At 40.2% G+C, this 14,697-nt stretch overlaps 1 protein-coding gene across 1 annotated transcript in view; it reads right to left on the bottom strand.

Moving 5' to 3' along the window:
- LOC134677866 (dynein axonemal intermediate chain 7-like) overlaps positions 1-14,697 on the bottom strand; it is a 61,091-nt gene that overhangs the window by 25,096 nt on the left and 21,298 nt on the right. The window contains exons 9-15 of the mRNA XM_063536290.1: positions 10,958-11,032; positions 10,296-10,495; positions 8,744-8,910; positions 7,763-7,898; positions 5,448-5,548; positions 1,475-1,550; positions 765-850 (exon numbers count right to left, since the gene is read on the bottom strand). Coding sequence (XP_063392360.1) covers positions 765-850; positions 1,475-1,550; positions 5,448-5,548; positions 7,763-7,898; positions 8,744-8,910; positions 10,296-10,495; positions 10,958-11,032 — 841 coding nt within the window. The remainder of the gene's footprint in view (positions 1-764; positions 851-1,474; positions 1,551-5,447; positions 5,549-7,762; positions 7,899-8,743; positions 8,911-10,295; positions 10,496-10,957; positions 11,033-14,697) is intronic.

The following is a 14,697-nucleotide window of genomic DNA, read 5'->3' as shown; positions in this document are numbered from 1 at the left end:
TTTCACAGATGATGTATTTATGTTGCCGCTATAACAACAAATACTAAAAACAGAATAAAATAAAGATTTAAGTGGGGCTTCCATACAGCAAACGTGATTTTTGACCAAAGTTAAGCAACGTCGGGCGTGGTCAGTACTTGGATGGGTGACCGTTTCCTTTTTGCATTTATTTTCGTTTTTTTTTTTTGCTTTATGGTACGGAACCCTTCGTGCGCGAGTCCGACTCGCACTTGCCCGGTTTTTCTTTATTTTTTTCTTATTCACTTGTAATGAATATTCATTATCACATGTAATGTTTTGAAAAGGTGTGTCCCGTCGAGTCTGTTGCCGGTCCCATATTGAGAGGGGGGATTTAAATCTTCTCGAGGTAGAGGTGTAGGGTCGGAGTCGGTGAAGCTTCATTTGACGTTCATAAGAGCATTGTAATTTGCCTACTTGATTAATAAACTATCTTTATCTAATCCCATGATTTGACGTAGGCACTAGTTTTTACGAAAGCGACTGCCGTCTGACCTTCCAACCCAGAGCGCAAACTAGGCCTTATTAGGATTAGTCCGGTTTCCTCACGATGTTTTCCTTCACTTAAAAGCGACTGGCAAATATCAAATGATATTTCGTAGGTACATATATAAGTTCCGAAAAGCTCATTGGTACGAGTCGGGGTTTGAACCCGCGACCTCCGGATTGAAAGTTGCACGCTCTTACCGCTAGGCCATGAGCGCTTTTTATCTTTATCTCTATGACTATGTATAGTAATTACTTACATGTAGAGAGATACACGTTGTTTCTGAGCCGTTTGGGCTGAGGCGGCACTATTAAAAGGTCCAAGTTGAGCGTACCCCCGCATATCCTATAACAAACAAACAAATAAATATTCTTCTCTGTCGTATTGCTCTTGAAAGAGCGGTCGTGGTCACGTTGAGGCGTCCGCATCGGTAGTAGAGGCGGACACAGCTCTTCGCACGATCTCCCGCCATCTCTCCCTGTTGGCAGACTGTCTGGCACAGTCAGATACGCGGTTTCCCATGCACTGCGTATCTTATTTGGTCAGTCCAGCGCATAGGTGATCTGCCGCGCGATCTGGTTCCCTCCACTCTTTTTTGTACGACCAGTTGCTCTATGAAGTCGTTATCTCGCCTAGAGACATGGCCAAAGTACTGCAGTATGCGCGACTGTACTACGGTCGATAGTCGCAACAAATAATAGGGTATCATTATTAAATAACCAGTCAAGTGCAAGTCGGGCTCGCCCACTGAGGGTTCCGTACTTTTTAGTATTTCTTGTTATAGCGGCAACAGAAATACATCATCTGTGTCAAAATTTTAACTGTCCAACTATCACGGTTCATGAGATACAGCCTGGCGACAAACATACGGACAGATGGATAGCGGAGTCTTACAATTAGTAAATATAGGGTTCCATTTTTACCCTTTTTTGAGGTACGGAACCCCAAATAATACATGAATGTATGTACCTGTATTTTCTGAGTTGGACCTCGCCCGTTTTGGTTTTTATCATACATTTCTTTAGGAACTTTTTAAATGCCGCTTCTGAAAAATGAACCAACATCACAAAATTAGCAATACATATAAAGGACTCAAAATTACATGATTATACTCTGTATCTTTAGGTATTTCAATAAATGTAACCAAACAATTTGTACATTTTCGGACAGTTTTAACATTTATTGGTTAACCGACCAAATACAAAGCCGCCTGGTTCAGTCACCGAACGACCTGACTTTAACCTACATTATTTGATCATGTAATGTTTTAATCTACTCAAGGCTTAAGCCCGATTTAGACGATACGAGAACTCGCATGCGAGTTTCATACCATTGCGGATTATGATTGGTCGGTTGAATTGGACGTAATCCACAGTCCGCAATGTAACTAAAATCGCAAGCGAGTTCGCGCGCCGTCTAATTCAGCCCTTAAGGAGCTATTTGAGGGTATATTTTTAACCGACTTCCAAATCTCAAAGAAGGAGGTTATCAATTCGGTTGTATGTTTTTTTTTATTTTTTTTATTTTTTTTTATGTTTGTTACTCCATATCTCCGTCATTACTAGATCGATTTTGAAAATTCTTTTTTTGATTGAATGTATATGCATACAGATTGGTCCCGTTTTTGTCAAAACCCAGTTCTGATGATGGGATCCACGAGGAATCGAGGGAACTCCTCAAATCTTAAAGGCATACATATAGTGATTTTTGGGTTTTTATCAACAAATCAAGCATATACACCCAAAAAAGTGACATTTGATGAAGTGGAACTGCTGATGATGATCAGAACGGAACTCTTTAACGACGCATAGTTCACGGTTGGCGATTTGTCCTCTTCGTTATGTTTGTTAAGCAAGTTAAGTTTTTAAGCCACATTTTTGTCAAGCTCGAGTTTTGATGATGGGATCCATGAGGAATCAAGGGAACTCCTCAAATCTTAAAGGCATGCGTATAGAGATTTTTGTATTTACATCACAAAATCAAGCATTTTCATTAAAAACTGTTACATTTGATGAAGTGGAACTGCTGATGATGATCAGAACAGAACTCTTCAACGACGCATAGTTCACGGTTGGCGATTTGTCCTCGTCGTTATGTTTGTTAAGCAAGTTAAGTTTTTAAGCCACAGTTTTGTCAAGCTCGAGTTCTGATGATGGGATCCATGAGGAATCAAGGGAACTCCTCAAATCTTAAAGGCATGCGTATAGAGATTTTTGTATTTACATAAAAAAATCAAGCATTTTCATTAAAAACTGTTGCATTTGATGAAGTGGAACTGCTGATGATGATCAGAACAGAACTCTTAAACGACGCATAGTTCACGTTTGGCGATTTTTCCTTTTCGTTATGTTCGTTAAGCAAGTTAAGTTTTTAAGCCACATTTTTGTCAAGCTCGAGTTCTGATGATGGGATCCATAAGGAATCGAAGGAACTCCTCAAATATTAAAGGCATACGTATAGATTTTTTTGTATTTTCATCATAAAATCAAGCATTTACATTAAAAACTGTCGCATTTGATGAAGTGGAACTGCTGATGATGACCAGAACAGAACTCTTCAATGACGCATGGTACACGTTTGGTGATTACGAATTTCGATTTTGACTTGGACTGGGACCCGGACTCGGACTCATACCCGGATCCGGTTCGGACCCGGATTCGGTTCGGACCCGGATCCGGTTCGGACCCGGACTCGGATCCGGAATCGGACTCGGACCCGGACTCGGATCCGGACTCGGACCCGGTCTCGGACCCGGACACGGACCCGGACTCGAACCCGGACTCGGACCCGGACTCGGACTCGGACCCGGACTCGGACCCGGACTCGGACCCGGACTCGGACCCGGACTCGGACCCGGACTCGGACCCGGACTCGGACCCGGACTCGGACCCGGACTCGGACCCGGAATCGGACCCGGACTCGGACCCGGACCTTGACCCAGAAAACCACTATGATACCTTAACTAAATAAACAACTATGATTACCTATCATAAAATTAATGTAGGTATAAAGTACGATGATGCCAATCTTACTAGCCCCTCCCGCTTAAACCCCCGTACACCGCACGGCATGCGCCATTAAGTGGGTTAGGTTAGGTTTGAACTGCGATCCTCACAGAACCGAACAAGGATTAGGTTAGGTTAGAACTGCGAGCCTTACAGAAACGAAATGCTACTTGAAAAGTGGGTTTGATTAGGTTCGAACTGCGATCCGCACAGAACCGAACTGCTATCTGAGGAGTGGGTTAGGTTAGGCTAGAACTACGACCCTCATGGCTCCTCTTCACGATGGGCCAACGCCGGCCACTCCAAGGGACGCATTTATGCGTTAGAGGGAGCAAGTGATATTGCTATCTCATTGTACCGCATGGCTGCGTCCCTTGGAGTGGCCGGCGTTGGCCCATCCTGTAGAGGAGCCATTATACAGAAGCGAAATGCTAGTAGAAAAGTGGGTGGTTTTACCTCCTTTTCTACATAGGTAGTGTACCATCTACAATAATCTTTCATCGGCCCCCATGGAAGTCGGTTTTTTTTTCTTAAAAATTATGTTTGCTTTTATTTAAATACCTAAAGATACAGAGTATAGGTAGGGTAAAGGCACCAGTAGTCAGCCTTATAACGACTTTTTTAAGTTTGAACGTTCGGCATTTCTACAGGATTACTCGGATAATTAAACAAATTACATAGTTAGATCAATTGTTTATCATAATTTTAAAACAAAATATTAAAAAAAATAATAATCCTCTTTATAATATCTCTAATTTAGTTTAAACAAAAAGTGGCACTTTTCTCCAGTAGTCAGCCTCCAAAATCCAGTAAGCAGCCTCTGTGTACCCAGTACTCAGCCTTTATAATATTCATAACGATTTGATCAAAATCACTTATATTAACCAACAATATGATTATCATTATTATTTTTTGATTATCATTTTTTTTTATTAGTACATACAATTCTTATGACACGAAATTTGTTAGTTATGTAGGTACTTAACTAAAAAAGTTGTCAAGCGGACCCCAGACTCCCATGAGCCGTGGCTAAAATGCCGGGATAATGCGAGGAAGAAGAAGGTACCTTTTCGGTAAAAAATAATGAAACGATTCTATGCACATATGTATAATTATCATTAATAAACAAAGTCTTATACCTACCAGGAAAAAGCAAAATGATAGTTATGTATAGTTAACGTCATAAATATGTATACACTTTTGAACCTTATTTCAAACAGATAGGGTTTAAAAATGTGGACTTATTTTTGGCGGCGACGTACCAAGCAACGTCAATGGCTGAGTATTGGATCCGCGAAGTGAAGTGAAGAAGTTCCAGTGGTCAGCCGCATTATAACGTAATTTCAAATGCGGCTGACTACTGCATTTTACTTAAAATTGACTAGGGCATGCCTAACTAAATTTGAAAATGTAAATTTAACGGTCCTAACGGTCGCATTGGTTCGAAAATAATAAAATAAACGAATAACCCAAAGGTCAGCCGTGGGGGGCTGAACACTGGGTTTTTTGGAAAAAAGTGTTATCCAGTGGCCAGCCCCCTCAATTTATAAGTGAAATATTTATATTTTCATCAAAACATAATCCAATTTAATAGATAAACTAATAATCAAACCAATCATTAACAAAAATAATAACTTATAACATTAAAACATAGTTTTTCTTGCCTGTTAAGAGAACACCACGTGCAGATAAAAATATGGCGGACATGACACTTTTGCACTCTTCGACAAACAGCACCTGTATGAACGAGTATATTTCTTCCCCCCGTTCCCTCACCGCACCTGTCGTGTGACGTATTAACCAATAAGGAATCAAAGCTCCTATTTCATTAATCGCGATTTGTTTAAACGAATATACCAGATATTTATGACCAATAAACGACTCAAAAGGCTGACCACTGGTCCCTGGCTGGCCACTGGTGCTGTTACCCTACCTACCGTTATTTTCTCCTATCAGCGTCCTAGGATCTTGCATGAACGGAGGCTCCGACAGATTGAGATTATCAAGGTCTTCCTTTTCCTGTTCGTTCTTCGTATATCTAAACAGACAAACAAATTAGAGAGGTGCTTTATAAGATAAATATTTAAAAATGTATTCGGGACAGTCGAAAACATGTACGAACATGTATCGGAAATAAAAAGCAGAGGTAGAGAACATGAAGTAGGGCCCGTATAACACGTCGTTACTGGTTACTTAGTTATATTCTCTTGGATAATACATTCAGGTACCTGTACCTACATTACAATCAAAATATCAATGAAAAAAGAATGAATACTAAATAATTATACAGAAACACATGGAGAAAACAACGTCAGAAAACGATTTTGAGTATTGTTCTTCTGTTGGTGGTCTGTTATATTTATTTGCGTATTTATTTCTTCAGTGGGAGGGTGGGAACATTAGGGAATTTCGTGTAAAAAATACGCAAGTAAGTATAACGGGTTAGGCTTTCAGTTTTCTGATCCTGGCGTTGATTTTTTTGTAGTAGGCATTTCAACTACATATGACAATGATGACAATCTGGTCACGTTCAATGCCTCCAAAACGCAGACGTGTCTATTTTCCGCAAAACGGAGTCCATTCGACCTGACTCCTTCTTTCCGGGGTGCATCTGTACCTATTACCGACAGCCTGGAACTCCTCGGCATGGAGCTGAGTTCAGTCCTCAGCTTCGGCAGGCACAAACTAAAGCACAAACTGCGGCCAGAAAGCTGGGCGTCCTAAATAAGGTGAAGCGATACTTCACACCTGGACAGCTTCTAACACTTTACAAAGCTCAAGTCCGGTCGTGTATGGAGTATTGCAGCCACCTGTGGGATGGCTCAGCTAAATACCAACTCGCCGCTTTGGACTCAGTGGAGCGCAGAGCCAGGAGGATGATTGGCCACAAGAAGCTAACGGCTAAGCTTCATTACGCGCTTCAGACACGCCTTTGGCCCATCGGCGGAAAGTCGCCAGCCTGTCGGTATTCTACAGGTTGCACTTCGGGGAGTGTGCCCAAGAGCTACACGTGCTTATTCCACCATCCCCATTCTACCATCGGACTTTTAGACGCACGGCCGGTTTCCATCCTTACTTGGTAGATATTCCATCAATTCGCACGAAGCGCTTTGCTTCTACTTTTCTTATGCGCTCTGCCAAGGAATGGAATTCCTTGCCGGCGTCTATATTTCCGTGTTCTTATAACCCGGCAACCTTCAAATCAAGAGTGAACAGGCACCTTCTGGGCGAGCTCGCTCCATCGTAGGCGTATTGGCCTTCAAGAAAGCTTCGAGTTCTCTGATCCTGGCGTTGACTTCTCTGTAGAAGGCGGTTCTATTGGCGTTCTGTTCAACTATATAGTATATATGTTGGCCTTCAAGAAAGCTTCCAGTTCTCTGATCCTGGCGTTGATTTCTTTGTAGAAGGCGGTCCTATTGGCGTTCTGTTCAACTGTATATAGTATAGGTACTTACATGTTGGCCTTCAAGAAAGCTTCCAGTTCTCTGATCCTGGCGTTGACTTCTTTGTAGAAAGCGGTCGTATTGGCGTTCTGTTCAACTATATATTACTTACATGTTGGCCTTCAAGAAAGCTTCCAGTTCTCTGATCCTGGCGTTGACTTCTTTGTTTGCGGTTTGAATGGCGTTCTGTTCAACTATATAGTATACTTACATGTTGGCCTTCAAGAAAGCTTCCAGTTCTCTGATCCTGGCGTTGACTTCTTTGTAGAAGGCGGTCCTATTGGCGTTCTGTTCAACTATATATTACTTATATGTTGGCCTTCAAGAAAGCTTCCAGCTCTCTGATCTTGGCGTTGACTTCTTTCTAGAAGGCGGTCCTATTGGCGTTCTGTTCAACTATATATTACTTACATGTTGGCCTTCAAGAAAGCTTCCAGCTCTTTGATCTTGGCGTTGACTTCTTTGTAGAAGGCGGTCCTATTGGCATTCTGTTCAACTATATAGTATACTTACATGTTGGCCTTCAAGAAAGCTTCCAGTTTTCTGATCCTGGCGTTGACTTCTTTGTAGAAGGCGGTCCTATTGGCGTTCTGTTCAACTATATATTACTTACATGTTGGCCTTCAAGAAAGCTTCCAGTTCTCTGATCCTGGCGTTGACTTCTTTGTTTGCGGTTTGAATGGCGTTCTGTTCAACTATATATTACTTACATGTTGGCCTTCAAGAAAGCTTCCAGTTCTCTGATCCTGGCGTTGACTTCTTTATTTGCGGTTTGAATGGCGTTCTGTTCAACTATATAGTATGCTTACATGTTGGCCTTCAAGAAAGCTTCCAGCTCTCTGATCTTGGCGTTGACTTCTTTGTAGAAGGCGGATCGGACGGCGTCCTGTTCCGCTTTGATCTTCAGCATCTCCACGTGCTCCTTCACCATAAACACGAACAGGTCTGAAATAATAATAATAATTCAGCCTTTCCGAGAAGGACAAGTCCACTAAGTCCGAGAAGGACAAGTCCAGTAAGTACCTAGACTTGGCTCACGAGATAACCGCCATGTGGGATGTTGATTCGACGATCATTGTCCCGATAGTCGTTTCAGTGAACGGTTTAATAGCGAAGAGTCTCGACCAACATCTTGAGAGACTCTCGCTAGGTGGTTGGATTAAGGCTCAGATTCAGAAGGCGGTGATCTTGGACACGGCGCGGATAGTCCGCCGGTTCCTCTCTTTGAGGCCCTGACCTACGGTAGCTTGAGCCTTGCCCCGCTGCCGGCGGCACCTTAGGTTAGGTATTTTATAATGTGTTTATATGTATTTTTATTGTTTTTGTATTTTACTTTTATATTAATGTTATGCCTAACTTATGAAGAAAAATAAATAATTCAGCCTATTGTACATCCCACTGCTGGGCACAGGCCTCGCATGTGCGAGGGGTCTTCGGCTTCAGTCCCCACGCTAGCCCAATGCGGGGACTTCACATACTTCTTTGAATTTCTTCCCAGATAGGCCAGATGCATACAGGTTTCTTCACGATGTTTTCCTTCACCGAAAAGCTAGTGGTAAATATCAAATGATAAATGATATTTCGTACATAAGTTCCGACAACATTGGGTGAATATGAATCATATGGTGGAAATACTCACTGTCAACGGGTAATGAATAAAATAACTAACCTTCTAAGTCCTGAGTTCCTTTAAAAAGAACAAAGTAAAATCGAATTCTAAACTATAATGGAATAAAAGAAGTTTCCAAATTCAAAACTGCATAAACGACTCTGGATCTTAGGAGGCTAACCTGTGTATCTATTGGCTACTTCGGCAGCTAGCGCATAAGTCTTCGACGACTCGCTCAATAAATCCACCTCTGACTTGGCCGCACGCACACATACGCAGCTCCCGTCTATGGATTTAGGCAGTTTCAGGGCCACATTCAACGCCGGAAACTCTAGATCAATGGGTTCACTGTAAAAAAACATTAGGTGGGTGAATCAACTTTTTCTTGTCACTAGTTGCCATACATGCCATGGTTACGGTCTCCTGGGTCACTCTTAAAATACTACTTATTTCGTATTTAAATGAACCAAACTTGAGTTTTTTGGTAGTTATAAGGCCTTTCCATAATGGGACATCTACTAAGTACGTTTGTGGAACATGGTACAGCAGCTCTTCTAAGAAACTATGCTATTGTCTCCTGGCTGATGGGACAGAATAACAACAAGAAATAGTTGATCGACCCAGGTAGTGCTTTGAAACATAGAGGCTTACGGCCCGAGTCGGGAAATGAATGAGAGATTCACTAGATATGAAATAGTAAAGATATGTGACGTTCCACAGGTACCTTATGACAGCCGCAATAATATTGGAGCGGCGGTAATAATAGCGTAAGCGCCAATCCATAAGGTATAGTGTGTAGCTTTCAAATAGAGCTCGACGGCTAATCCTATTGTCTAAAAAGCTACACAACACACTATACATACCTTTTGTCGTGGAACTTCATATATCTTTACTATTACCTTCTTATTTCATATCTAGTGAATCTCTAATTCATTTCCCGAATCACGTCGATAGATGCACTTATGGAACTTTCATTAGGAGTAGCAGCGAAAGTGCTATTATTGTTTGTCCTTGTCACAGTCTCCCTTTTTTTAAATCCCAACCGTAAATTTTGTATGGTTTAAGGTGGGAATAAATAGCCCGACCAAATTACGTAGGTTGTATTTGGTATGTTGTAAGGAATGTTAAATCATGTTTTTAAAATTGACTTTTTGTGTTAATAGCAGTCAAATGTGTCAGCAAATGTCAACTTGTGCCAATAAGTGTCACCAATAAGTGTCAATAGCTGTGCCAATAAGTGTGACTTGTGCCAATAAGGTACAACTTGTGACAATAAAAGTCAACTTGTGCCAATGTCTTTTTTAATAAATGTCAACTTTTGTCAATAAGCATTTTATTCTGGTCTAAACTCACGTGCAACTTGTGTCAATAAAAGTCAACTTGTGCCAATGTCTTTTGTAATAAATGCCAACTTTTGTCAATAAACATTTTACTCTGGTCTAAACTCACGTACAACTTGTGTCAATAAAAGTCAACTTGTGCCAATGTCTTTTTTAATAAATGTCAACTTTTGTCAATAAACACTTTATTCTGGTCTAAACTCACGTACAACTTTGTCAATAAAACTCAACTTGTGCCAATGTCTTTTGTAATAAATGTCAACTTTTGTCAATAAACACTTTATTCTGGTCTAAACTCACGTACAACTTTGTCAATAAAACTCAACTTGTGCCAATGTCTTTTTATAAATGTCAACTTTTGTCAATAAACATTTTATTTCGGTCTAAACTTACGGCTCCGGTTCCACTGGCTTCAACTTCCTAGTGGGCATGCGCACAGCCACCCATATGTTCAGCTTCAAAGCTTTAAACTCCCTGTTGTACGTCGCTAACTTGATCGACACCATTTTGAGGTTCTTTTCCAAATTGCGCAGTGTCATGTAGGACGCGCACTGGATGGTTTCGGAGAGCTGCTCGCGTAGCTGCAGGCGAACCTGTGGCAGAGAATAAGATAAGATAGGGTAAGATAAGATGAGATAACTGTCTTAAAGGGCCTCTGCGCTGTTGGCTTCGGCCCCACGCACGCCTCCCAAAGGTCCGGGGTCCCATGGTCCCGAGATATGGAAAGGATAAACAAATAACTGCCCGCAGGGCAGCTTGTGGCGAGCTGTTGGGAAGTAACGACCGCACGGACCCGAGTGCTCCCGAGACTCGGTAAGGGTCTCCGTCTCCGGCGTGTCTTCGTCGGTCGGAGTGGACCCCATGGGGACTCGCAGGACTCTCAGCTCTGGCCTGCTTTCATTGGCCGTCCAGAGAGGAGTCGCTATAGCTATATGCTCCAGGGGTGGAAGTGAAATATGCATAAGACGCGAGTTGGCACAGTGGCAGGTGCACAGTTGGCACAGTGGTTGGAAAACGAACCTGTGGTTTTATAAGGTGTGATGATTTCTACTTACTTCATTGAAGATCTGCAGTCGCAACGGTGTGTACTGTTTCGGATTTGCCACCATTTCTTCGAGCATCATTATCATCTAGAAATAAAATTCACTATTTAAGGCGCGGTGTGTAGTAAAATGCGCTTTTTTGTAACCATATTTACAGACTTTTACAAGGATTTCATGCATTATTTTCTAGTATGTATAACTTTAGTCCTTGAACTACGTTATTGCTTGTCAGAAACACAACGGCTCATTATTTTCTCGATAGAATCTTAAGTTGAAAACATGCTTAAAGCTGTCTTTTGATCCATATTTTAGAAGTACTACGACGAAAATGGATATGAAACTTACCTCATTCGATAGCTTTTAAGTAAATCTTCGTTTTTGCTGGTCCTTTTATCGATACGTTAATCTTTTCATTCATAATTTTATGAATTCAACTTTTGCCTACTAAATTACACCCTACGCGGCAATACCTTGCGCCTATTCCCCGCGCCAGTACGCCCGTGGCCACTGCCAGCGTCGGACCTATGCTAGTTTAGTGGACGTTTCATAAAATGGGTAACCACTGTATAAATATGCAAATATGTTATACACACAATGTTTTTCAACATTCTTACGAAGAAAAGCAAAATAATTCTTAATTACTGTGACATTTCAGACATTCGCCCGTCATATTGTCAATTTATAACAAGTTGGGAAGCAAAGGCACACACCCGTCTAACCAATCCGGAATTCAGTCACGATTGATAAATTGTGTAAACAAATTTTATTAAAGGCTATTTCAAATTGAATCATTTTTAAACATATGTGTCCGGGATTCAAATACCTATGTGGGAGTGTTTAGTGTATGGTGGTACCCTTCGAGCAACACCGGCTTCCGAGTGGTACCTAACCATTTCACCGCTTTTAGTTTCCGAGTTACCTACATGCGTTTTAAGGGAAGTGGTCGAAAAATGCCTAAAATGGTTTTGTGTTTAATATTAGGTAAGGTAGAAGTACTAGTGCTCGACGCTGCACTAGTATTCGACATGGGTATAGTGTGTAGCTTTCAAATAGAGCTCGACGGCTAATCCTTTTTTTTTATTATGAATGGGCTTACTCATGGCCACAGACTCCTATTGTCTATTGTTAAGTAAAACCGCTCATGCCACGTGCCACAACCACCTGCATAAAAAATACGTACTCCGGTTACTGAGTGCGGCGAGTCGAACGCTACAGAACCAGTCTAAAATGTGTCATCGAGATGACACAAAGGCGCGTTATCGGAGAGCGCACCTACACTGGTTTTTTGAGCGTTGGCCTAGCCGGCGCTCAGGTGCCAAATAAAATAATTAAGACCCTTTTTTGCACGTAAGTAGCACGTGCGGTTTTACTTAACCCTTATCTTGGCAAGGCTCAAAATATCTTAAATATAAAAATTTTTTTAGTTTTTTGTTACCTATTGAGCATACTAGACTATTAAAAAATAAGGAAAAAAATCCAGGATTTTCCAGTTTCGGAAAATCATATGTATCATATTTGATACAGTGCCAATAACTCGACAAAATAGTTACCTACTTTTTAGTAGAAAAATGTAGATTTTAATAAAAATAAAACATGTAATGCTACAGAAATTAGCTTTTACTGCTAATTAAACGCAATCTAAAGCATCAGATGACTATTTAATCTGTAAATATGAATTATATCTACGAATACCTGATCACATGGGCGGAAAATTTGATCCCGTAAAGTTTCAATAAAGTCGTCAGCAAAAAGTTGAGTAAAATATGAAAAGTAAACAAATAATTAAAAGTAAAAAAAATACATTTTTTTTTTTACTTTGGGGCCATTTTTTGCCATACACATATTTTTCCGTGCTACGGGCTACGGCGTAGCAATAGTGCTACAGCGTACGAATATATAGTTAAATAACATCTAGTTCTTAAAAAAATCAAAGTTTAATAACTAAATAATACGACCACTAATATTCAATAATTGAAGCATGTTTTGTAACCCCACAAAAATGAAAAAATAAAAAAATCATGTAAAACTATTTTGACGATAACTTGGCAATTTATTAAATGTAATACAATCCTTTCTATATGTACATTTCTACGTTCTTGGCACTGTATCAAATATAATACATAACAGTTTCATGTAAGGTTCTGTGTATTAAATGTTTTTAAATTCAAAGCCATTGTAAATATGTATGCACTAAGAGACAGTAAAGACATCAAAATATAGATTATGGAAAAATATATACTAACATAAGAAATAAATGCAAAACTTCCAGTACGAACCGAAATCTATTGTTTCCGCGGCGCCATGTTGATTATTACTAATTAATTTACAATGACACTCGTGTCCATTATTTTTTTCTATAAGTAAGGAGGGTAGCTCGACATATTGATGGCAGAATTATTTTGTTAGGTAATAAAGTGAACTTGCTAGATTTTTTTAAGTTCCATGTATCACGGGTGTTACGATGCCAAGATAAGGGTTAACAATAGACAATAGGATTAGCCGTTGAGCTCTATTTGAAAGCTACACACTATACTTTATGTCAAAGTAATATAGGTTAAATTTGAACGGCGACGATCTTTCTGTATTCAAATTTAATTCTTGTCACTTTGACATAAAGTGCCCGTGTCGAATACTAGTGCAGCGTTGTGCACTAGTACTTCTACCTTATTTCCGCCAAGTCCGTACCGTGCTATATGGAAATTTATTCCAAAAAATGCTGTTTATATACCACACTGGTGGCAAGCCAGCATACGACCCGCATTCACCATAGCCTATGGACGCCTGCAGCTACGGGGATGTGACACATCATGCCAAATGTTGATTGATTTTATATAAAATAAAAGTCCCAATATATAAAATAAGCTTTCATAAGTAATAGTTACTGATTTTTAAAAAGCGCCATTCAATTAAAAGACCTGTCTAGATCGCTTACCTTCTTTCAAGTACTTTCTAATGCTAAAAAAAACGAACTACAGTATTCCTATTCCTCCTTATTTTCAATACCTACTTGCCCGAAATTGACTTCTAGAATTAGACCAAGTCTGCGACAATTTTGATTACACACGCAGTGCAAGTGTTAATCATAATTTCATGAAGGTTTGTCGTTCAAAATAACACTTGCACTGCGTGTGCAATCAAAATCGTTGCAGAATTTTCTTGGTCTAACTCTATTATATTTTTAAGGTAAGTACTTAAGTACTCATTTCTGTCTCATAGTAATTGGGTATAATTTGATTAGGTACTTAGTTTGTCGGGGTATACTCTCATATTGTATATAATTTCATTAAGTACTCATTAAATTACGAATTTGCTAATAAATCTTATTCGATATTATTTGCCGGAAAAAATCCCGGAACTGACAAATCAGAATATTCAGAATACCGATGGCGCCAGAATAAGGATGTAGACGTGCTGCGCGGGAATGGTGCGGCGGGGTGCGCGGGGCGCCCGCCCGCCTGTTCTACCACTCGTCTGCTTCACCCCCTCGGAAACGTAAAACTCAACTATAAGAGCGCCTTAATGGATAATTTGGGTAGACATTATTGTTGGGAAAAAACATTTTTGCACTTTTTCGACCTATCAGAATTTAATGAAGAATAAACATAATTTTAAAGTCTTTTAACTTTGGTCAAAAATCACGTTTGTTGTATGGGAGCCCCATTTAAATCTTTATTTTATTCTGTTTTTAGTATTTGTTGTTATAGCGGCAACAGAAATACATCATCTGTGAAAATTTCAACTGTCTAGCTATC

Source organism: Cydia fagiglandana, chromosome 27, assembly GCF_963556715.1.
Source record: "Cydia fagiglandana chromosome 27, ilCydFagi1.1, whole genome shotgun sequence".
Lineage (NCBI taxonomy): Eukaryota > Metazoa > Arthropoda > Insecta > Lepidoptera > Tortricidae > Cydia > Cydia fagiglandana.
This window is presented reverse-complemented; position numbering and strand designations above follow the sequence as displayed.